General features: G+C 35.4%; 1 protein-coding gene across 1 annotated transcript in view; it reads right to left on the minus strand.

Annotated features, from left to right (window-relative positions):
* Nucleotides 1-24,955, minus strand: part of MYO16 (myosin XVI) — a 449,416-nt gene that overhangs the window by 302,900 nt on the left and 121,561 nt on the right. The window contains exons 10-12 of the mRNA XM_005884469.2: nt 19,994-20,144; nt 12,554-12,664; nt 5,149-5,214 (exon numbers count right to left, since the gene is read on the minus strand). Coding sequence (XP_005884531.1) covers nt 5,149-5,214; nt 12,554-12,664; nt 19,994-20,144 — 328 coding nt within the window. The remainder of the gene's footprint in view (nt 1-5,148; nt 5,215-12,553; nt 12,665-19,993; nt 20,145-24,955) is intronic.

Raw genomic sequence — 24,955 nt, forward strand, 5'->3', positions numbered from 1 at the left:
TATATCACCCCTTTTTATTTAGTTATTTCTATCAAACCTGGAAGATTTTCACTTAAATAAGTTCTAGTTGTTCTGAGTGGCAACAAGCCATCTAACTTTATATTAGCTATCATTATCAGTAACAATATTATCACTCATTCTCATTCGGTCAAGCAGATATCAGCAGGGTAAGACACTGCCTTTCCCCCAGGCTGCCTCTCTCCACTTCACCTTACTATCTCCCCATCTGTACCATTTGGGAACAAGAGGATTCTGGTCAGTGGAAATTTTATGTGCTCTTTTTTATCTTATGGATGAGATGACATTATATCATCTTCATTTGTGATTATCTCTAGTCCTTGCTGGACTCTCTTTCCAATGAATAAGGCCTTTCTTTATGGATCAGTTTCCCTCCTGTTTTCCACTGTGCATGATGCCTCTGAATAAACTGCCAGGAGATGGCAGATTCTGCCACATCCTGATTTCTGAAGCCTGTCATGCCGTTCCATACCTTATGTGTGGGCCATTCACAGGTCCCCAGTGTCAGGATCCTGGTAACCATTGGAAGCCCCCCATGCCAATAGCTTGAGTTGGCATAGACTAGTGATGGCGAACCTTTTGAGCTTGGCGTGTCAGCATTTTGAAAAACCCTAACTTAACTCTGGTGCTGTGTCTCATATAGAAATTTTTTGATATTTGCAACCATAGTAAAACAAAGACTTATATTTTTTATATTTATTTTATATATTTAAATGCCATTTAACAAAGAAAAATCAACCAAAAAAAATGAGTTCGTGTGTCACCTCTGACACGAAAAATTTTTTGATATTTGCAACCATAGTAAAACAAAGACTTATATTTTTTATATTTATTTTATATAGTTAAATGCCATTTAACAAAGAAAAATCAATGAGTTCGTGTGTCACCTCTGACACGCGTGTCATAGGTTCGCCATCACTGGCATAGACTATTATGCTAGCTTCACACTATAGCATGATTATGTCACTCTACTTGCTTGACTGGATTTTCTGTTTGTTATTTATATACCTATAAATAAATGACACCCTTAGGAAAAATGTTTTGTTCAAAGGACCACATATCATTAAATCTATATGCCTCTGGGCTCAGCACTTGTCTCAGAGTAGTCTAGCATGCATTTGCAATGGGGTCACATGACCTGGATGTAAATTCTGTCTCTGCCACTCATGAGAAAACTTTAGAAAGTACATTTAATCTCTTTAAGTATCAGTTTATTCATCTGCAAAGTGGAAAGGATTATTCTTACACTGATTGGGTTGCCTTTTGATAAAATGTGATTTCCAATGAATAAGGCCTTTCTTTATGGATCAGTTTCCCTCCTGTTTTCCACTGTGCATGATGCCTCTGAATAAACTGCCAGGAGATGGCAGATTCTGCCACATCCTGATTTCTGAAGCCAATCATGCGGTTCCATATCTTATGTGTGGGCCATTCACAGGCCCCCAGTGTCAGGATCTCAGAGTAGTCTAGCATGCATTTGCAGTGGGGTCACATGACCTGGATGTAAATTCTGTCTCTGCCACTCATGAGAAAACTTTAGAAAGTACATTTAATCTCTTTAAGTATCAGTTTATTCATCTGCAAAGTGGAAAGAATTATTCTTACACTGATTGGGTTGCCTTTTGATAAAATGTGATGATGTATGTAAAGCCCTATGTAGCAGGCCTACCATGTAATAGCAAACCCTAACCAATGCCAGCTACTGGCATTCTTTCCCAGCCCTGCTACTCCATAGCTACAAAACCCTGCTCAGCCACAGTAGCTACTCGCCAAACCCAACATGTCTGGCAATGGGAATATCAGGAGACCAGCAGCAAACAGAATCTAAAATTAAGTGAAGTCCTAACCTGGCATCCCATATAAGATGCCATATTACATATCGGGAAAGCTTAATCTCACTGGCACTTAGAGGATGACAAAAGACTGCGTAGTCAAAATATAATCTTGAAAAATTATTCCCAGGTCTTTTATCCTGAATGGTGCCGTCATTTTGCATGTTGAGATTTCAAGGTGATGCATCCTTGGTTTGTGGACTCCATAGGAAAAATAATAATGAGAAATATCCAAGAAAGGTCTAAAATCAATGTGTGGGAGAAGAATGAATATTCATTGCTCAAGCATTTGTCCCCATGACATTCACATGTTCATTGGTTTTCTGATTACTAACTTTGCCAATGCATTTGACCTAGTTCTTTAGTTGCCACCAAAGATGGTTGCCTGCCCCTCTCTCTCCCCTCCCGATCCTCCTTCATTTTCTACTATTTTTCTACCTTAATCTTAAACATGGCATGAATACTGGAAATCTCACAAAATGAAATATCTATAGGAATTATTCCTAATCTTGCCTGCAAAATAGAGTCTCAACACTACTTCAATTTAACCTCCATAAACTGAATATGTTTCCCTGAACCTGGTTTTTCTTATGAATTCCTTTCTTTTTCAACTTTCTTCATTAGCAATACCCTTACTCTCCCAGACTCACAAATTCAAAACCTGTATCAATTGATCTTCTCTGTTTCTATTCATTCCATATAAAATTACTCTTTGAATACTATTTACTGTCTTTGCAGACTCACTCAATGCCTGCTTTTTCCCCATTACTAGAGTTCCCATATTAGGCCCTGATAAACTTATTATTAGATTATTTCAATATCTACTAACTAGTCTTCTTGCCTAAATATCTCCTCTCCTTAAACTGATGGAAACAAACACACTTAAAATACAATATTTTCCTAATAGTTCTTTATTTTCTGAAAAATAAAACCCCAAGTCTTTAATTTAGCTTTATAATCTAGGCCTAAATTTTTTAATTATTTAGCGTTTTTACCTTCTTAATTTATGAAATTGGTCTGTACATTTCTCTAAATGGCCTTTATTTTTTCAACTCCATTTGCTCGAAACAGTTCTCCAAAATATAACTGTTTCCTCTCATCAGAATCCTAATCATTCTTTAAGATTTGCCCCAGTCTCATTTCTTTCCCATGTAATGCCCTTCTGAACCTAAGATTTCATCCATTCTAACCTTTCAACATGTCAATGAATAGTGTACATCTCCAATGCAGGTATTTTTCCATCCTCAGCTATAAGTGGAGTCTGTGATTATTTTTAGTTATTTATTTATTTTGTATTTTGCTTCTAGAATGTCTATATAGTTAATTACAGAGACTCTTACTCAGCATCTGTAAATATCTAACACAACATGTTATATTTAATAGACTAAAGAAATATTTGTTGGTTTTATAAGGCATTCTTGTCCCTGATTATAAGCCTGCTTTTTTTGTAAGCCTATTCAGAAAGATCTGCCTACTTTTCGATTTTCTCCTTCTCCCCTACCTCTTACGTGCTTAAAATGAGTGATGATACTTGTCTTCAGCATAAATAGGCAGCATAATAATTAACCTTTCCCTGTTGATTACGCTTCATTTAGAACTGTCTGCCTACTGGCCCCCTCAGCACCACTTCTCCCCAGTGGTTGTTAGCATCAGATCAACATTGCTTAGGGCAGCATGCCATCTAATGGGCAGGGCTGTTTGCTGTCATGTGTTCACATCAGTCTCAAAATGAAGTTTGCCACAAAGGGTGTTCTACATCCATGATTAATGACCTACTAGATAAGAAATGAATATTATGCAAAGGCTTAATATAACACAGTTAATAGTACTGGTAACAAAATAAAAGTAAGACACAGATGGTATAGATCTGGTCTTTTATTTTTCAACATGAAACATAGAAGTCATTCTCCTGGCTTGTATAATCTTTATAGATGTGATCATATTCAACATTTTCTTTTTACTTTTATTAAACTAATCAACACTTTAAGAAACAAAACTAAACTAAATTTATGATGTGAAAGAATAAACATACACATAAATATAATCAATAGATAAACACACACAAATGGAACTTTCTATTGTGCGTCCATAGAACAATGAGATAATTTAAGCATGGTTCAGTACATGCGTAGCTGATTTTAAATTACAAGGTACTAATATTGCTACACAGGATGCCCACTAATTCAACCTAAAAATTAAATCCTTGTTTCTACCTAATATCTATAATTTCATGGGTTATTACTTGTATACAAGGGGAGTACAAACTATTTGATTCTAATATACATGAACTTCAAAGCATCAAGAACCGTAAAGTTTCATTATAACCTGTTAAAATTTTACTGTAAACTTTATATCAGTGTATATTTTATCAAAATATATTTATTTTCCTCTTACATCCTACTAGTATATCAGAATCAGCTGGAAATGGATGGATATAGAGTATGATACCCATAATTTATAAATTGTATTTGCCATTTAAAATTTTAATGAAGTGTTCTGGCAAAAATCTCAATGCATTATATTCATTCCTATATTGATAAAGAAATATGTCTCTTCATGTTTCTCTTCTTTTATCTGCTAGCATGTATTTCTGAAAGAACTGCAAATACCACATATTATTTAAAGCTATAAAACTGCCATAGTGTTGAGACCCAAAAAACAAACCACAAAATATCAGATTTATTCCATTACAAAATACAATATAATATGACAGATAATGCCATATTACAAAATTTATGTAAATTTTCCCTGAGACTTAGAATTTTACTTTTAGATCCATGGAAGCATCTAAATTATATAACTGAATTACTTAAAACTCATTTTTGTCTCACCATAAGATTCTTGTTCGCTCTACAATTAAATGTGACACTATAACATACACCAGGAACAATACATCAATAGTTAACTTTAAATAATATATATATTATAAATATACATTTGAAAAAAATTTAAAGTCAAGAGATTTCTTTGAAAATATTTTAAAAAATAATGAATTACTAGAAAATTGACTTCAAAAAGTCAGAGAAGACTTAAATTGCCAACGTATAAAATGGAAAAAATCACTCAAAATGTTAAAAACATTAAAAATTAGTATTATGAATAATTGAATACCAGATTAGTTAAAGATTAAAAATGAAGAAGAGAATCATTATGCAACAACTTAATTTAGAACTTTCTGAAAATTTTGACTTTACCTATTGTTATGATTTTTCTTCTTAATAGGTCATTTGATACAAACAGGATTGTCTGGTGAGTATTATTCTACACTGTTAAATGGTATTTTAAATTTTATACTCACCATGGTGGAATAAATTGGAAGCTCCTTGAATGGGTTAACAAGTAAGAGGATGTCCCCAATGAAAGTCTGTTAAAGGAAAAAGATATAAATAGTGTTTGACCCATATAAATAGCACATTTAAAGTTAAAAATCACTCTACAATATGAAGAATAAGTAAAAAATACGCTCTTAACATTTTGTCAATTGTTTTAACTTTATAAATAAAGAAATAGACAAGTGAAATTCAAATAAAATCAAGCCAATATGTTTGTTCCACTGAACACAAAAAAAAAGGTGAAACAATTAGATTCTGAGAACTAATCTTAAAGTGTTTTTATGAGAACCAGACTGGATAAAAAAATATAAAATTAAAACACATAGCAAAATATAATGGAGGAAGTAAACAGGGTAGTAATGAGTTCTATGTTGCTATAGAATAATAATAAAATGCATAACTGAGAAGTTGATAAAGGAAATGAAGATACCTTTAACTGAAAAGACAAGTAATGAGATATAAAGGCACATAAAACAGATGGAACAAATAGATACCAAATAATAAATTATAGATTTAAACCCAAATACATCAGTACTTGCATCAAATGTAAAGCTACTACTCTCAATTAAAAAAAAAAGGTTATAAACTGGATTAAAATACTGTGTGCTACTCTAGAGAGAAAACACTTTACATATAAAGGATAATACATTTAAAAGTTAAAGTATGAAGCAAAATATCCATTCAAACAATAACAGCAAAAAAGGTGGTTTAGCAGCACTCAATTAATAGAAAATATACTTTAAGGTAAGAACCAGTACCAGTGATAAAAAGGGACATTTCACAATGATAAAATAAAGCAATCAGGAAGATATGCAAGTCTAAATTTCTATGAGATTGAAATCTAGGATAAAATATCTGAAGCAGCAACAGCTGTTAGAAGAAAAACATGAATTCACAATGATAGTGAGGAATTTTAACAGGTTTTTTTTTTCTTAGTAACTCATGAATAAGCAAATTTTTGAAATAAATAATCAGCAAGTTGACCAATTGAATAATGTTACCAGGAACTGCATAGACTAGTTTCATTACATTTAAAAGACTTGAGTCACACAGAGTATATTCTCTGATCATGGTAAAATTAAGACAGAAATTAATAATAGATACCTATAAAATCAGCAAGCATCTGTAAGAGAAATACATAAAATACCTTTCCACAAAGAAAACTTAGACTTCTCTCTCTGGTGAATTCTTCCCAACATTGAAGTACAAAAATAAACAAATCTTATATAAATAATTCAAGAAAATAACAGAAGAAAAAACATTTCACTTTAAGAGGCCTGCATAAGCTTGATATTAAAAACATAACTAGTAAATTGAAAAAAAAATACAGGCTATTCTCTCTCATTAAAATACATGCAAAAATTCTGAGCAAAATATTGACAAACTGAATTGCAATAATGCATTCAAGAGATAATAGATTTCAACCAAATAAACTTTATTCTAGTAATGTAATGTAGGCTTCACATTAGAAGATCAACTCATATTACTAAGAAGTAAAGAACAAAAGTCACATGATGGTCTCACTAAATGCTGGGAAAAAAACTTTAAAGACATTTAATGCCCACTTTTGATTTAAAAACAATAACTATGAAACCTATTAATTCAATAGAACTTTCTTAATCAAATAAAAGTAACTACACATGGCATCGCTACCAGAAACAACGTGCTGAATGATAAAATATTGAGACCTTTTTCTCCTGGATACAAAAATGAGACAGTTCTAGGTAAATGCCCCACAGAAATACTTACCTATGTGTGCCTCCAAAAAGACATAAGATAGTTTATAACAGTATTATTTACTAGAGGCCCAGTGCACAAATTCATGCACCGTGGGGTCCCTCGGCCTGGCCGGCAATTGAATACTATCTTGGCGGACTGGCCAACAGGGGGGAGGGGCCGCGGGAGGTTGACAGACTGGGTTCCCCATCAGGGCCAATGGGGGAGTGTCCAGGGGGCGAGGGGAGGGGCCACGGGAGGTTGGCTATGGGAGCACACTGACCATCAGGGGGCAGCTCCTGCATTGAGCGTCTGCCCCCTGGTGGTCAGTGTGCATCATAGCAACTGGTCGACTAGTTGTAACAGTCACTTAGGATTTTACATATATATAACCCTAATATGCAAATAGACTGAACGGCAGAACAACCAAACAACTGGTCGCTATGACGTGCACTGACCACCAGGGGGCACGCACGGAACATGGTGGGCGTCCACAGCAGGCAGCAGAGAACGGAATTTGGTGGACGTCGGCCATGGCTGGAGCAGGTGAGCGGAGGTGCCAGATCAAGGCAGGGTGCTGGTCACTGTCATCGGGGCAAGCCTCTGGTGGTTACTCAAAATTCTTTGCTCCGGCATGCCGCAGTCCCACCCGGCGCTTGCACCTGCTGCTGGTGCCAGCCCCATTTGCACCCACTGCCTGCGGCGGAGCTGCCACTCACACCCGCTGCCAGCGCCCGGTGCCAGCCCCGATCACTCGGTGCTGTCAGTGGGTGCAAGCAGCGGCTGCCGGCCCAGATTGCCCCTGAGGGATTCTCCACCTCCCCTGCTCCTGAGAGGGGATCGGGCAGCAGCCATTGCTTCGCCAGCCCCGCTCGCACTTCCTGCTGGCGCTGGCCCCAATCGCTCTGTGCCCTCAGCAGGTGTGAGCGAGGCCAGCGCTGTCAGCATGTGGGAGCAGCAGCGGCAGGAGCGGGGTTTCAGGCAGACAGGGGACCGGTGGCCACGGCAGGAGGGGCTGGGCAGGGGCGCGGAAGATGGGCTGAGACCTGCCCCTGTGCCCACTGCAGCCTTGCAATTCACAGTTCCTTTCAAGGTGCAGGGAATTCATGCACTGAGCCCCTAGTATATAGATAATAACCAAAAAGTGAAAATGACTCAAAGGTTCCTCAACTGTAGAGTCAATTAATAAATTAGGATATAATCACATAATAGTTTATTATATAGGAATAAAAGTGGAAAAGTAGTGTTACAAATAACAGTATAAATAAATACAAGAAACAAAATGATAAATAAAAGATGAAAAACACAAAAGAGAATACAGACAGTCCTTGGGTTACGTCAAACTCAATGTACGTCGTTTCATGGTTATGTCGCCATCTCCCATTTATTTATAAAAAAAAAAAAAAGTTCCGTCATTTCCACATATGTACATATGAGTTTTATGTTTTTTATTATTTATTTACCACAAGTAATGGTCAGGAATTGTTATCTTTCTTTTAATTTTTTTTTTACCGTTTCACTTCATTACTGCTGTGTATGTGCTCCATGTGAGTGATGTAGGTGCTTATGTAGGTGGGTTCCGACTTACGGCGAAAATCACATTACATAGAGCCATAGGGACGGATCTCCAACGTAACCCAAGGACCTACTGAATACTTGATGATTTCTTTTATGTGAAATTAAGAAAACAGACAAAACTATTTGCTAGCCCAACATGTCAGAAACTTTTGTGATGATCAGGGTGACTTGGGGAAGGGGCTTCTTATTTTCCATTTCTTTATGAAACTGCTAATCATACATGTGTATTCAACAAATAAAAATTCATGTAGCTATACACTAATAAATTGTGCATTATTCCCTTCATATGTTGTAATTCAATACAAAATTTACTTAAAAGGATTGGTGAGAATTTTATAGCCTAGTAAAGAAGAAAAGAAATGAAAGTGAAATAATTGAGATGAAAGGAGACCTTATTCATTTAGTATCTCAAAATTAGTCTTATTCCATAGAATAAAAATGAAACTAGAAAGTAGACTGAGGGATAATTGAGAAATCCGTTAGTTAAGGAAGATAAAAAAATTTTAAGATAAAATCAAAATAGAGTAACTCCAAATTGCATTTTCTTATTATAAGATAAAACTTGTTTATATTGGTCTAATTACTAAAGAAAATTGAGATTGTCTTTGATAATATATTTTTGATGAATAAAAAATAATTTATGAAAATGTGATCTGAATGTTAATGGTAGTCATAAAAATGACTTCATATAGGTTTATACCATAATCTGAAGAGGCCATTTTGATAAAATGGAAAATTTTAAATTTACTGCAGAGAAATAATTCTTAAAATTATAGAAATGTAAAGATTTCCCTTACCTCGTTTTTCTAATACATTACTTTTTTTTAATAACTTACACATGTCAAGTGCTCAAACGCATTTTTTAGGCTGAATGGAATCACATGCAACTATATGGCAGACACTGCACAGCATAGCATACTGTAGTGAGACTTTAAATAACTAGGATAGCTTGGAAAAGATGTGTCCATCCACATAATTTCAAATAACCTGGAAGTGAGGGAGACTTCAACTTCTGACAGCAGCTGGTAAACTCCCACCTCTGGAGATGCTCTTAAAAAAGAAGACCTGCTGCCTCCAAGTAGGCCACCTTGAAGGGAACAGTAAGTTATTAAGTGGCAGACATGAGCCAGGCTCTAGACTTGGCTAATGAGATGTTACAGAATTTATTTTTGTTTTGTAGGGTTTCTTTTCTTTATGAGTCTCAAGTTCCACTAGTGTGTTTGTGAAGAGAGTATCACTTGCATACTTATCAGCCATCCATGAAGAGATGTGATTGCATCTTCTATTCTCTCTGTGACTGTTGACAATAATTGTTTGGGAAAGGCAATGCCTTTACTCTATGCATTTCCCAGCAAGCAGATGTCTCATCCTCTGCAATTCATTTTCTGTTTGATGATGTGGGAACGTCCTACTGCTAGAGACTGTATGGAAACTTCCCAATTTGATAGCTAAATGAAATGCTGTACACTTAGTTAAAAGAGCAATTTACAGGTTATTTTGAAAGATCATCTTATATAACAAATCAGACTATAGCCAAAAAAAGGATGAAAATCCTTGTCAAGCAATTAATTCAGATGAAATATTTTATCTTGGCTCTGATGGGCCAGTGGCAGAAGTGGAAGTCATGTTCTGTGCGTATTTTGAAGGAAGTGCTGATGATATTTGCAGTAAAATCAGATATGGGATATGGAAGAAAAACACATTAATACTCTTACCAGCACTTTGGCCTGAAAGCTGGAAGAAAGGGGATGCCATTAATTGTGCTGCGAGAAGCTAGAGAAGGGACATGTTAGGAGGGTGTGTCAAGATCAGACTCTGGAATTTGAATATTTGAATTTTGAGACATCTATTAAACTAGTGCCTTTATATTTGTGGGAAAGAAACACTTGTTTTTATTTCCAATTCATCATGGACCAATACTTTTGTAAAACATAATAAAGATGAATTCCTGAACAAATAAAATTGAAAAAGACAAAGACATACAAAATAAAAACCTTGATTCTTATTAGATTCAACAGAAGGAAATTAAACCATCAAATTGCTATGAGCTTTTAAATGCTTACTCTCATTGAAGATTGCTAATAAAGGTCCATGTATCCAATGGTGCATAGGATACACTTTGAGAATCACTTATTACCATTCAATCAATAATGTTTAAATTGCTTGTCTATCCATGAGGGTGAATTCAAACCATAACAAAGAACGCTCATCACAAAATTGTTCCTAGACAATTTAGCTCTTCAATATTTCAAGTACAGAAAATAGGAAACCCATGCCTCACACAGTGGCAAATTTATATTTTATGTGAACTTTAGCAAATCAGGGGACATTACTTCTGATTTTCCAGAGAGCAGAGAGTATCTATGAAGATGGTCCACTGTGTGGAGGAATTAGAGCCATGACTCAGATAAACAGGTAGGAAGTATTTGTTATTTAAGATTAGAACATGCTTGGTCAAGCCTCTTTTTAAAAAATATATTTTTATTGATTTCAGAAAAGAAGGGAGAGGGAGAGATAGAAACATCAATGATGACAGAGAATCATTGATTGGCTGCCTCCTGCACTCCCCACATTGGGGATCGAGCCCTCAACCCGGGCATGTGCCCTTGACTGGAATCAAACCCAGGACCCTTCAGTCTACAGCAGTGGTTCTCAACCTTCCTAATGCCGCAACCCTTTAATATAGTTCCTCATGTTGTGGTGACCCCCAATTTCATTGTTACAAATTGAACATAATTAAAGCATAGTGATTAATCACAAAAACAATATGTAATTATATATGTGTTTTCCGATGGTCTTAGGTGACCCCTGTGAAAAGGTCATTCAACCCCCAAAGGGGTCGCGACCCACAGGTTGAGAACCGCTGGTCTACAGGCTGACACTCTATCCACTAAGCCAAAACAGCAAGGGCAATAAAGACATTTCTTAAAAGAAACTCAGCCATTGAGGTTTCAATGCATTCCTAAAGGTTTATAGAAAAGAAAAAAAAAAGAAAGAATTTGAGCAGTGGTCATCTGATATTACTAAGAAGCTAAAAACAAGAATCAACACAATGATAGGGAAGGAGAATAAAATGGAATAAAAATATTACACAAGTAACAGGGTAATAACAGACCAACATAATCGGTTTTCTCCACTTTATGCCAATGACTCAATTCCATTAATTTTAAAAGAGGTATTTAATTCTAAGTGTATTTACAGTGGCAGGCAATTTATCCAAGCATTAAAATGCTGCATTGAATTTTCATAAGCTAATCAGCACCTGACAATTGATGACTTATAAAGGAATCACAGACTTCATATTTCCATGAAAATTACTTAATCAATTTCTCAGCAGACTAGAAAAAAAAGATGTTGTCAAAAAGAGATAGCAGACGTGTGTGTAATCAGATTTCACTACAGATATTCTGATTGAATTGCTCTGAGTTGAATATAACAAAATCAAGGAGAGAGAGAAAGAGATTAAGATATGAGATCACATGGTGTCTAAATTATTACTAGTATTGGTAGAATTCACACATATAAAGCAAGGAAGAACCACAGCAAATAAATTCTCCATGCTGTTTGTCATCTGAGCCATATATTTATATCCTATCATCAAATATCCCTGTATACATTATTTACTTTACAAAGATATTTCCTGATAATTTAGAGGAACAATAGCTTATCATTTCATGCAAATAGGGAGGCCGTTTTCCTTGTATAATTAACTTCTCGTCTTTAGTTTCCCTTTTCCAGATGTAGAAGGCTACATTAAATAAATGAAACAAACAACCTTTTCAAAAGTGATTAGCAGATCTGATGGTTCAAGCAAGATCTTCCACAGCAAGCATTACAAGAAAGTTGTCTACCCTCAGGATATTAACTTTCAGTTAACAACTCTGAAATTTGGAATTTGCTGAACTTGCCTTAGAATTGCATCAGAAGAATCACCCTGAGCTCTGGAGAAATCCACTGTCAGCCATCACATGACCAGAAGCAACAATAAATCCATTACCTGTAATATTTGCAGCACCGAAGAGTAAAAATATGCTGCAAGACAAATGCAGTGCAAAAGGCAATTTCAAAGGCACTTACGTATATCTGATTGTTCCCAAAGCGCTTTTGAATTTCATAAAGCAGGCTGCCATCGTTGAGCTCACTGAGTGTTGCTAGGTCATCATTTGGAGCAGGAGGCATTAGCTTGACCTGGGAGAAAAAATAAGAAAGATCAATTCTAATTGCTTTGCAATCAACTTTCTTCACAGTTGGATGTTCTATTTCAATTACATGTCAAAAGTTTAAAAACCACATGAGTTTGAAACTGTTATTAAGAGATGAAATGGCTCACTTATAAGAAACAAAAAAATTCAACAGTCATAGAAAAATACATTCAGATGAGAATTTCTGTTGCGTACCCACGAGTGCATTCACATACACACACACACACACACACACACCCCAAATGTCAGCTTACATCCTTCAAAGACATTAAGTCTATCAAAATCATTTTAGCAGGTTGATCCTTCTTAGTCCCTACTTACAATTTAGACAGCTCTAAACTGTGCTAAGTCCTTTGTGAGGCAAGCAGCTGAAAAAAGCTCACGTATTTGCAGTGTTTCCAAAGCTAAAGCAAAACTTCTCTCTCAAATTACTGTTGTTGGCATGGAAGCTTACATCCTTCAAAGACATTATGTCTATCAAAATCATTTCAGCAGGTTGATCCTTCCTAGTCCCTACTTACAATTTAGACAGCTCTAAACTGTGCTAAGTCCTTTGTGAGGCAAGCAGCTGAAAAAAGCTCACGTATTTGCAGTGTTTCCAAAGCTAAAGCAAAACTTCTCTCTCAAATTACTGTTGTTGGCATGGAAGCGATCTGCCTGGAATTTAGTTTCTGCATACATCTATGAGAAGGCCAGATTTTTAAAGTAAACTCTAGAATTTTGGCTTGTGATTTTTATTCTGCTTTACAATACTTTTAATATTAAAGTAGCTTCGAGATTAAGATAATTCTGTCAAGAAAAAATGCTTTCCTATTCAATGTAATATAGAATAACAGTTTAAAAATTAGACAAGATTAAAAATTAAAAAGATAAATTTGTATTATTTAAATAGATTAAAATCTGGCCTTTATAAGTTAAAACTGGCCAATTTTTAACTTTATATACACAGGATATGTTCTGCAAGGCAAATATTAGATATAATGTGACAACTTTGTTCTTCTCATGTGAAACACTGAGGAACAAAAGAACAAGAATAATCTTATTAATATTCCTATGAGTTCATAGCTAATATTTTGGTGCCCATAGCTAATATTTTTAAAATATGTTTTTAGTAATTTGAGAGAGAGAGAAACATTGATCAGCTGCCTCCTGCACGCCCCATACTGAGGATTGAGCTTGAAACCAGGACATGTGCTCCCACTGGAAATCGATCTGGTGACCTCTTGGTTCATGGGATGATGCACAACCAATTGAGCCACACAGGCAGAATGCCATAGTTAATTTGTAATAACAGTAAGTTTATTTTTATAATTAGCATTCATATTTGTATTTACATTTTATATTTGTATTATACATTTAACTATTGGATGTACCATCACTAAATAAGTTGATCCCTAAATATTACTGTTCAGCTAAATGTTTATAGAGTGAAAAATATTACACATTTTTAAAAGCTAAATTTAGGGCTCTTTCTCTGACGTGAGTGGTTATTTTCAAAAATGCAATCTTTCCCATGAGTTCTTAAATTCAGATCATGGTTATCCAAGACTGTTAATCCTAATGCATTAATAATAGAAACCCAAATTCTTTACTGAGAATTTCACATACTCAGAAGAGTGGATTGTTATATCTTCCAGTTGGAAGGGAGTCATGGCAGCAGGCTCTCTTGCATTGGAAAGACAAACACTTGTATAAGTGGCAAACACGATAATCCAATAAGAACATGTTTATTTATTTAAAATTAATTTGTAAAATATTCCAGACCTCAGAATGTCAGGAACAAGCCTCCTCCTCTCCCATAACATGCACACACTCAGCCAACACCTTCAGTTTATTTTCTGTTTTTTGAAGGATTTAAATAATAAAACGTCTCAAATATCTTTCAGAATTAACCTACAAAGGACATACTAGTATAATACAGTCTTACTAAAATTAGACATTTAACTTGAGGTTAGAAGCACATCTTTGAGTCTTTGATAGTGTCAGAAATATGGACTTCCATAGTTCAAGAACAGTATAAAAACTGGTACTTGTTGCTGAATAGAAGTCATCATGTCTCAGCTCTCCTAATACTTTCTGGGTTGTCAAAATCAATTCGGGGATTGTGTAATATGTTTTTTTTAACTTCATATATTTAGTTCCACTTTGAAGAGTCACAGGCCCAAAGTGCTGCCGAGACTAACAGTTCTCAGAGAAGCATGAAAATCAAGCAGTGATCACTGCCTCTGCCTATCCCCTCGGTAGTTTTCCTTTCTGCTTCTTCAATGGTCATGCTAATTCAGGTCAAAATCTTACACACTGATTGAGTACTGGAATACTGAAAACTTCAAGTTCATCTAAGCCTAAGACATCAATTGTTTGTATTCATCTGGGAGAATGATGTTTAAATCCCAGGGGTATATCGTCCTGTGAGATCTTTTTTTTAACTTTCTAAAAAAAAATTTAAACACATTTTACATTCAATATTATTTTGTATTAGTTTCAGGTGTACAGCATAGTGATTAGACAATCATATACTTTACAAAGTATCCCCCCTGATATTTCCAGTATCCAATGGGCACCATACATAGTTGTTACAATATTATTGACTATATTTCCTATGCTGTACTTTACATCCCCATGACTATTTTGTAACTACCAATCTATACTTCTTAATCCCTTCACCTCTTTCACCCGGTGCATGCATACATACACACACAAAATTAATGCACAAATATATACATATCCATGCATAACAAGAGATAAGCCAAAAATATGGCTGCAACAACTTTGAACAATGCAATGATAAGACAAAAGTCTCACACAAGTTAACATTCATATTTAACTCCCAAAGAAATAATAAAAAGAAGAAAAATCAAGAGCAAGGTTTGTTTATCTCAGGAAGTAATAATTTACACTGAGATAATACTCCTCTGATAACCACAGCTTTAATGAGCTCAATGCAAATCTCTGCATGCATATTCAGGAACAGCATGACTAGCACCAACAGAAGCTCCCCATTTGTTCTGACAAGCCTAGAGGAGCTATTGCAGACATCTCCCTGGTATTCTTGAGGGTTTTTCATCTTCAGTGGCACAGCTGTTGCATGGGTTAGAGAATATACTAGGCGGACAATAAAAATGTGAAGACTCCCTTGTCTGTTTATAGTAACGAACTGTGACAAATACAGTGTTACATTAGATCAAGGGAAGAATTCCTTCAATTTATCATACCAAGATACCAAAATGATTAGGAAGGAAGCTTTGATAATCAATCTTAAGCAAGGTTGTCAAAAAGATACATTTTTTATAAAGAGTTCATAAGTGTTGTGGCAGCTGATAACAAGTAGAAAGAAGAAGAAAAACATGTCTGTGAATATTTTTATGTTATATTGTAAACTCAATAGTGTACACTACCAATGTCTGCCAAATAAGTATTACCATAGTCAAAAAATAGATGGAATAAATATGTAAAAAAAATAACATCCTCTCTAGAATTCACCATCTTGGTTCTTCTGAAGACAAAGAAACTAACCCAGCCATGGGCAAACTACGGCCCGCGGGCCGGATCTGGCCCGTTTGAAATGAACCAAGTGGACAAAATTCAGGGTACACTTTCAGAAATGTTTTGAGATCCAAAGGAAATGTAAATTGGAAAATATTTTAATTCCCTGATTCCCTGTCTCCACTTGTCAACACTGCTCTGAGCGCTGTCGACTTTGCTGTGCTGTTCGGTGGCTGGTAATTTTGCTCTGCAGGAAGTTAGTAGAACATACACAGGAACTAGAAGGCCCATGGACAGAAGAGATGGTTTGACAAATGGGATAAGGGCATCAAGATTGTTGGGAAGGCAGATTAGGAGGAAAGAACCAAGTGTGCATGAATGAGGAGAAAAAAGAAAATAATGATAACAAAAAAGAAAAAAACCTAAGTGACTAGGATGGTCATAACAGGGAAAAGGGCATTAATCTGATAACACACTTTGTACTGAATCTCCCAAGGCTGAAGCCCATTACGATGTATGCACATCGTTTACCTGTAAATGGCCTTTTCCTTGCCTTTGTTATTCTGTTAGATGTTTCGTAGTGAAATGTGTTAGGTCCTTACACTCACTGTGCCTTGTTTGGCTAAGGATTTATATTTTTGTGTCTGTGGATGTTGGTGTATCTGTGGACTCTAGAAAGAGAATTCCCTCCAATCTTTGAAACCCCTATCCTGCCCATGCAGCCACGGAATACAAACTCTCTCTCCTACTCACAGAAGTGAGCAGCGTAACAGAGAGAAGAGGAGCCAGAGCTGTGCTGTCCTCAGAAGAGCCCTGGCCGCAGAGTAAAAGAAACAGGTGATTCTAGGTCATTTGCTTCTGCTTCTTGCGTTTAAGTTTGGTCACTTTAAATTCAGTTTGAAATTTGAGCATAAGTATTAAAAGTGTGTAATAACTTGCTCACAGTGGTATTTTGAAGGTTAAAATAATGCAAGTGAAAGCATTTTTCAGCTTTGAAATGTTAACAAATATACAGTATTATTTTGTATTATTATATTCTAAAAAAACCTATAATTACACTGAAAATAAAACCTGGTTGATATGTTGACTTGATTTACATAAATCAAGAGCAGATGAATTAGTGAACAGAGGACTCAACCACTCTAGCCAAACCTAATAGACAGTCTATACAAATAATAATAAAATAATGAATACATCTTGCTGAGTTTTTATTTTACTCTTGGCAAAATGCTGTCACCTTACAGCCTTAATCTTTTGTCACCTTTCTAACAGCCATATAAGGTCAGTGTTATGTATCCATTTCACAGACGGGGCTTAGTGAGGTTAAAGAATTTCTATAGTTGAGAGTTCCAGCAGCAGCCCTAAACCAGAACAACTCTGTATGACTCCATCATCCTCTCTCTTTTCTCCCAGGATAACATGCCTTCACTAAATGGAATAAAAATTTGACCTAATTTTAAACCTCAACTATTCTCAAAGGAAAGATGAGAGAAAAGACTGTAGGAAGGTAGGAAACTAAAAATAGAATAGAAGAGGACGGGGCAAGAGGGAGGAGGGGATCACAAAACAAAATTGGAAAGAAGGAAAAATGTCTTACAAATTTTAAGGCAACTTTAGAAAAATTCTACATTCTCACAGATATTATAGTAGGAAACTAAAAATGGAATAGAAGAGGACAGGGCATGAGAAAGGAGGGGATAACAAAACAAAATTAGAAAAGAAGGAAAAATATCTTACAAATTTTAAAGCAACTTTAGAAAAATTCTACATTCTCACAGATATTATAATCGCAATTGTTAATGATGGTGATTATCAGAACCATAAAAAGTTTAAATCAGCCCAGCCTGCATGGCTCAGTGGTTGAGTGAAGACCTATGAACCAGGAGGTCACAGTTCAATTCCCAGTCAGGGCACATGCCCGGGTTGCAGGCTCAATTCCCAGTGCTGGGCACCTAGGAGGCAGCCTATCAATGATTCTGTCTGATCATTAATGTTTCTATCTCTCTCCATTTCCTTCCTCTCTGAAGTCAATAAAAATATATATTTTAAAAATTTAAATCAAGCCTTGACTATTCCTTTATACAGTTACCATTTGACATGACCTACATTTTTCAAAATCCTGGAAGGAGAGACGCTGTGGCCTTTGTTTCAATTCAAAAATTTTTTTCTACATTATGTATTTCTCTTTAAAGTGTTAATCAGAATGTTACTGCTTTAACAAGTCTTTTCTAAAGCCCTCCTATGGGATATAAATGTATGATCCAGGCAGGATTCTTCCTCTGTTCTTCCTCTGGAAAGAATCACTGATGCACCTCATGGCAAGAACATATGACAACGTAATGCCCACAGTGGAAGACATGGGTGAATATTAAATAGATAATATACAAACCTAAAACCTGAATAAGCTATTCCCTCTTTAGTACCAAATAAACAGAATATGGTTACAACCACTTTTCATGTCTAGAATACAATTACAAAGAGCTTATATTAAAAAAGAAAGGTCATTCTACTTATTAAGTATAAAAGGATTATATGTGACATTACGGTGTGAATGTCTTCTCATTTTTTTTAAAAGACCTTAGTTTTTTAGGGCAGTTTTAGATCCACCGCAAAATTGAGAGGAAAGTATAGAGATTTCCCATATACCTCTGGCCTGACACACATAGTCTGCCCAGTTATCAACATCCCCACTGAGTGGTACATTTGTTACTATAGATGAAGCAAATGACACATCATAATCACCCAATATCCATAGCTTACATCAGGATTCACTCTGGATGTTGTACATTCTGTGGGTTTTCAAAAATGAGTAATGACATGTAGCCACAACTATAGTATCATAGGCAGTAGTTTCTCTGCCCTAAAAACCCTCTGTGCTCCTCCTAGTCATTCCTCCTTCACACAACTGCTGGCAACCACTGACCATTTTACTGTCTCCATAGTTTTGTGTTTTCTAGAATGTCAAGTAGTGGAATCAGAATATATGTAGCCTTTTAAAAGTAAATGTTTTCACTTAGTTATATGTACCTAAAGTTACAGGAAGCTCATAAGACCCTTAAGAAAGTTAAGAAACAACTTGGCCTTAAATTTTCCTAATGTTCAATTTGCCTACTGCTATAGACATATCAAAATGATCTCACATAACTTGGGCACTGGAATATGCACATATGCACATAGATACATACACAATACAACATCACAGTTACTTTTAAGAATAAATGATTCTGATTGGTTTGTCTTTCTTCTTGTGGAAAATATTTGGCTATTTGAAGGAAACAATTATTAAAATAATGACCAATCAAAGAACTAGGAATATTCAGGAATTAATATATTGGCTGAGCTTACAATCCTGATAAATAAGTCCAAACTGTAAATTCAAGTCCTAGCTGGTTTTTCTCAGTGGTTAGAGCGTTGGCCCAAGGACTAAAGGGTCACGTGTTTGATTCCAGTCAAGGGCACGTACCTCGATTTCAGGCTCAATCCCCAGCCCCAAAGTGTGTGTGGGAGGCAACCAATCGATGTGTCTCTTTCCCATCCATGTCTCTGTCTCTCTCCCTCCCTTCCATTCTCTCTAAAAAAAATCAATGAAAAGGAAAAAAATATCCTCTGGTGAGAATTAATTTTTTAAAAAGACAGTAAATTCAAATCTTTCTAAAACACAATAGCAGTATGTTTGTTAATGGACAGTAAAACACAATAACATTTCATAAATAAAACTTTTAAAATACTAACCTATGCTTTCACTAAAGTTTCTTTGAATGGAAATCAGTGGGTATTTGTTTTGGGACATAACAGGACACAATACTAGCAGACGCACATGGGGTGTAATTACCTGCTCAGGCTTGGTGGGGCCATTCACAGTGGAGCTTTCAGGAGAGCTGTCCTGGGACTGTTTCTTGCATAGGCCTTTTGTTGCATCTTTAAACATAATGTCTTTTTCCAACAAACTGTCTTGCTTGGCAATTGGCCACACCAGGGGACTGCTACAGGAAATAATCAATACTAGAATTAGTCTTCTTCCAACATGGCTATATAAATCAGAAATTACCACGACAGGACATCTCAATTATAGATAGTTGTTTTATTCAAGACGGAAACAGTTTCTCAATACTGTAGGGAAAAAAAGACAATGGGAAATCTGTAAGCCTTTCTACGAGCTCTGAAGTTCATTCAATTTCACATTGAAAAGAAAAATATGTTCAACTTGAGAAGAATATATTTACAAATGTATGTATGACTATAATAGATAAATCAATAAGCAATTTAAAAGCTAAGGTTGACACACCTGACTAAACTAGGAAAGATATTTCAATGTGAAACTGAATAATAAACAAGTAAAGGCAAAACTATACAATTAATTAAAATGCTGTACATATAGGATTTAAAATATGTTATAGCATTGTGGGCAATAGAGTCTGTAACTAAATAACAATAGGGTACTAAGAGAGAAGTGATGTGCATAAGATTGCAATATTAACAAAATAATGTTTTATTATTTCTATACAGCTCAATCTAGCCAAAAAATAAAATGAAAGCCACTTCATGGTTTTGTTATGCTATAGACTGCATTGCCCAAAGAAATGCTGTAATGTTCATAGAAAGTAAACACATCTAAAAGTTGAAATTTCATTATAACATTTTTATATTTAGATTTTAAAATATATTTTCCTAAATGTTATCATACAAGCAGAAATACATATATATTTAATCAGGTGCAACATATGTAAACCTAATTATTTCATGTAGTCTACAGTAGTAGCTGCGGTTCTAATTGAAGCGCAGTGCACCTATTTTGGCTTTTTAAAAATTCAAATTTCTTGAGTTATATTTACATATAGTAAAACTCACACATTGTAGAGTTACAATCAATATGTTTTGAATTGTATATATACATTTAATGGTGTGACCAACATAATCAGCAATACATAGAATTTCTATCACTCCCCTGTGTCTCTTTGTGATCACCCTTCAGAGTCGATTATCCTCCTTTGCCTCCTGGCCCTTGCAACCACTGATACTTACTGTTGCCTTTTCCAAAATGTCATATGAAAGCGGACAGAGTAAGACTTTTGTGTATGACTACATTTAACTAACAATGTTTTTGAGACTCATGTTGCTGCATATAGCAATAGCTTTGTTTTTTATTGCTGAGTAGTATTCTATTGCAGGATGTACTACACTTTGGCTAACCATTCACCAAAGATTTGGGTTGTGTCCAGTTTTTGTCAATTGTGAGTGGAGCTTCTATACACATCCATATACAGGAGTGTGTGCAGACATATGCTTTCATTTACCTTGGTTAAATATCTAGGAAAAACCACACCGTTTCCAAAGTGGCTGTACCATTTGGCACTTCCCAGCAGTATGTTGGAGTTTCATTTGTTTCACATCATTGCCAATATTTTTTTTTCTTATTGAATTTATTGAAATGACATTGGATAATAAAATTACATAGATTTCAGGTATACAATTACCAATACTTTTTAAAAATCCATTCTAGTAAGTGTGTTAGTGGCTTTTCACTGTGGTTTTACTTTGCATTTCAATGTGCTTATTTGACATAAGTATGTCTTCTTTGGTAAAGTGCATGTTCAAGTCTTTTGACTATTTTTCACTGGTTCTTTGTTGTCAAGTTCTTGAGTTTATATATTTGGATTCAATTCCCTTATCATATACATACTTGGCAAATATTTTCTCCCAGGCTGTGTCTTGTCTTCATTTTTTAAAAAATATTTTGTTAGTGATTTCAGAGAGGAAATGAGAGAGAGAGAAATAGAAACATCAATGATGAGAGAGAATCAGTGATTGCCTGCCTCCTGCATGCCACCCACTGGAGACCGAGCCTGCAACCCAAGCATGTGCCCTAAACAGGATTCAAACCGTGACCTCCTGGTTTATAGGTAGAAGCTCAACCACTGAGCCATACTGGCTGGGCTGTCTTCAATTTTCAATAGTGTGTTTTAAAGAATTTTTTTCTCTTATGGTCTGTAATTCTTATATCTTATTTAAGAATTCTATTCTGAACCCAAGATGAAGATGGTTTTCTCCCAGGTTTTCTTCCAAAAATTTTACATTTTTATGTTTTACATTTAGGTCTATTATTCATTGTGAGTGACTTTTTGTATATGGTGCTATATATAAGTTGTGGTTCTTTTTTTTTTCCATATGGTGTTCAAATGTTCCAGTATCATTTCTGAAAAGAACATCTTTCCCCAACCAATTACCTGAACATCTTTGTTAGAAATCAATTGACCATACATGTGTGGGTCTATTTTAGGACAATCCATTGCATTTCATTGATATAATAGTCTATTCTTACACCAATATTATACTGTTTTGATTAATGAACCTTCAGAGTAATGCTTAAAATCAGGTAATGTGAGTCTCCAACTTTTCCTTTATAAAAATTATTTTGAATATTTGTGATTAGCATTCTTACATAAATTTTAGAATCTATTTGTCAGTTTTTATAAAAATGCCTGTTGGGACTTTGATTAGCTTTGCATTCATTTGATAAATCAATTTGGGGAAAATTTACATGTTAACAATGTTAAATTTTGTCATTCCTAAGCACATGTATACTTCTCCATTTATGTTGATCTTCATTCATTTCTATCACCAATATTTTATGGTTTTATGGCATTAAAATCTTACAAGTAATTTGTCACATTTATTCTGATGTATTCCATGTTTTTATGCCATTGTAAATGTATCTTTAAATTTCAGTTTCCAGTTGCTGATTGTTAGTATATAGAAATATAAACAATTTGGTATCTTAACCTTGATAGGGAGGAAGAGAGGAATTTGAAGGCCTTCTTTCAGTAATCACAATGTCTCACTGTTTTGCAGCCCATCACTATGCTTTGTCATCCAACTCTACTGGAATCTAGGAACGCATGAGTAAAAACAGACTCATAAATGGCCACATTAGAGCCAGGCCTAGAGGAAAAGCAGAGATAGCTAAAGAACATGTTACAGAAATGTGAAATCAATTTTATTTCCTTTAATCTCTGCATGATGATGCTTTAAAGTGTTTTAATCAATGAAGATATTTTCAAGTAGGTGTGGGGGACATATATTAAAAAGAGGCAGCATGATGGTCTAGTATAGCTGCAACAAGCATACGTTTTTGAGTCAGAAATTCTACACAGTTCGATGTCCGGCTGTGCCACCTTGGGCAAGTTATAAAAGCATTCCATAAAACCAATCTGTAAAAAAGGCTTGTAGTGAGGGATTGCTAACATAAAACACATAAAGGGCTGAGCACAATGACTATGGTAATAGCAGGCAATAAAGTTACCTGCTATTTATATGTGTCCAGAACTGTGACATTTCTGGGATTTTACTCTATTTACAAGCTCTGACAGGTTAGCTTGCTACTCTCTCATGGGTGGTGCAGAAGACAAGAGATCCCTGGATCATAGACAGAAAACTTTATTACTCACAGCAAACACAGTATCCAGAGCTTCATGTTTGCCCAAATTCTCCTTCCCCCTGTCCCATAAAGGACAGGAGTGGGCAACACCAGTGGGCTTAAATGGATGCCTATGCAAGCAGGGTGTTGTGTTGTAGGAGAGAAACCTAGCAAAGAGTCAAGTACTTTTTTAAAAAATATACTTTTATTGATTTCAGAGAGGAAGGGAGAGGGAGAGGGAGTTAGAAAGAAACATCAATGATGAGAGAGAATCATTGACCAGCTGCCTCCTGCATGCCTCACACTTGGATTAAGCCTGCAACCCGGGCATATGCCTTGACCAGGAATCGAACCGTGATCTCCTGGTTCAAAGGTGGATGCTCAACCACTGAGGCATGCCGGCTGGGCTCGAGTAGTTTTTGAGCAAGCAGCAAACATTGTACCAAGCAGCAGATGAGCCAGTGCCCTCCTCTGGGGGTGAGTGCTATGGTGTCTGTCAACTACTTAGTCACCTGTATGACTATGTACCTTGCAGTCTAACAAACTGAGCAAGAATGTGGAGAGTGCCCAGGGCACATATCCCTCCCAGTAGTAAGCTTATTAATTTTAAAAATTCACTGTAAAAAGAGAATGTTATAATGCTTATAAAAATTTCATATCCAGATCTTTTTGAATCTAGTGATAAAATATCCAAAACTCCCAAAGAAGCCTTATTTCTTCCATGAGCAATTTTAGAACAATGCCTGTCTGCTCAAACTTGTATTCATCATTTTTAGGGCTGCCAAGAGTGTGCCCTATGCTTCTTTGACAGGAGAGCCTTTTAGATATTTGAAGATAGTTGTGGGTTTTCCTAAATTTTCTATATTTTAAGTGAGCTGCTGCAAAACATTAAATAATTATGTGGTATTTAATGTGTGATAGTCTAAGTACTCTACACATATTCAATCTTTATTTGAAAACAACATTATAAAGTAGGCACTATTTTTATATCTATTCATAGAGGAGTAATCTGAGGGCCATCTAGAAGAACTTGGTCTGCACACATAGCATGCAGCAGTTGAGTTGAGATTTGAGCTCCAGAGCTTATGTTCTTAACCACCATGCCACACTGCCTACACCTAAAAACCCACCCTCACATCTATAAAATATTTCCTTATATATCTTTCCTTATCTAAATAATCTCATTTTTTCTGGAGATTTAAAGAGGTTTTGCATATTAATAAAGCAGCGGTTTGATAGTTCAGTTAGAAACTAGAAAGACAGTTCATTAAATACAAAAAATCACCAATTTTAAAGGATTTATGAAAGGAAGAAACAGTGAGTTTACTACAATAACGGAGAGCTACAGTAGGAAAGAAGATTGATCCAGGAATACAGCCA

Source organism: Myotis brandtii, unplaced genomic scaffold, assembly GCF_000412655.1.
Source record: "Myotis brandtii unplaced genomic scaffold, ASM41265v1 scaffold83, whole genome shotgun sequence".
Classification (NCBI taxonomy): Eukaryota; Metazoa; Chordata; class Mammalia; order Chiroptera; family Vespertilionidae; genus Myotis; species Myotis brandtii.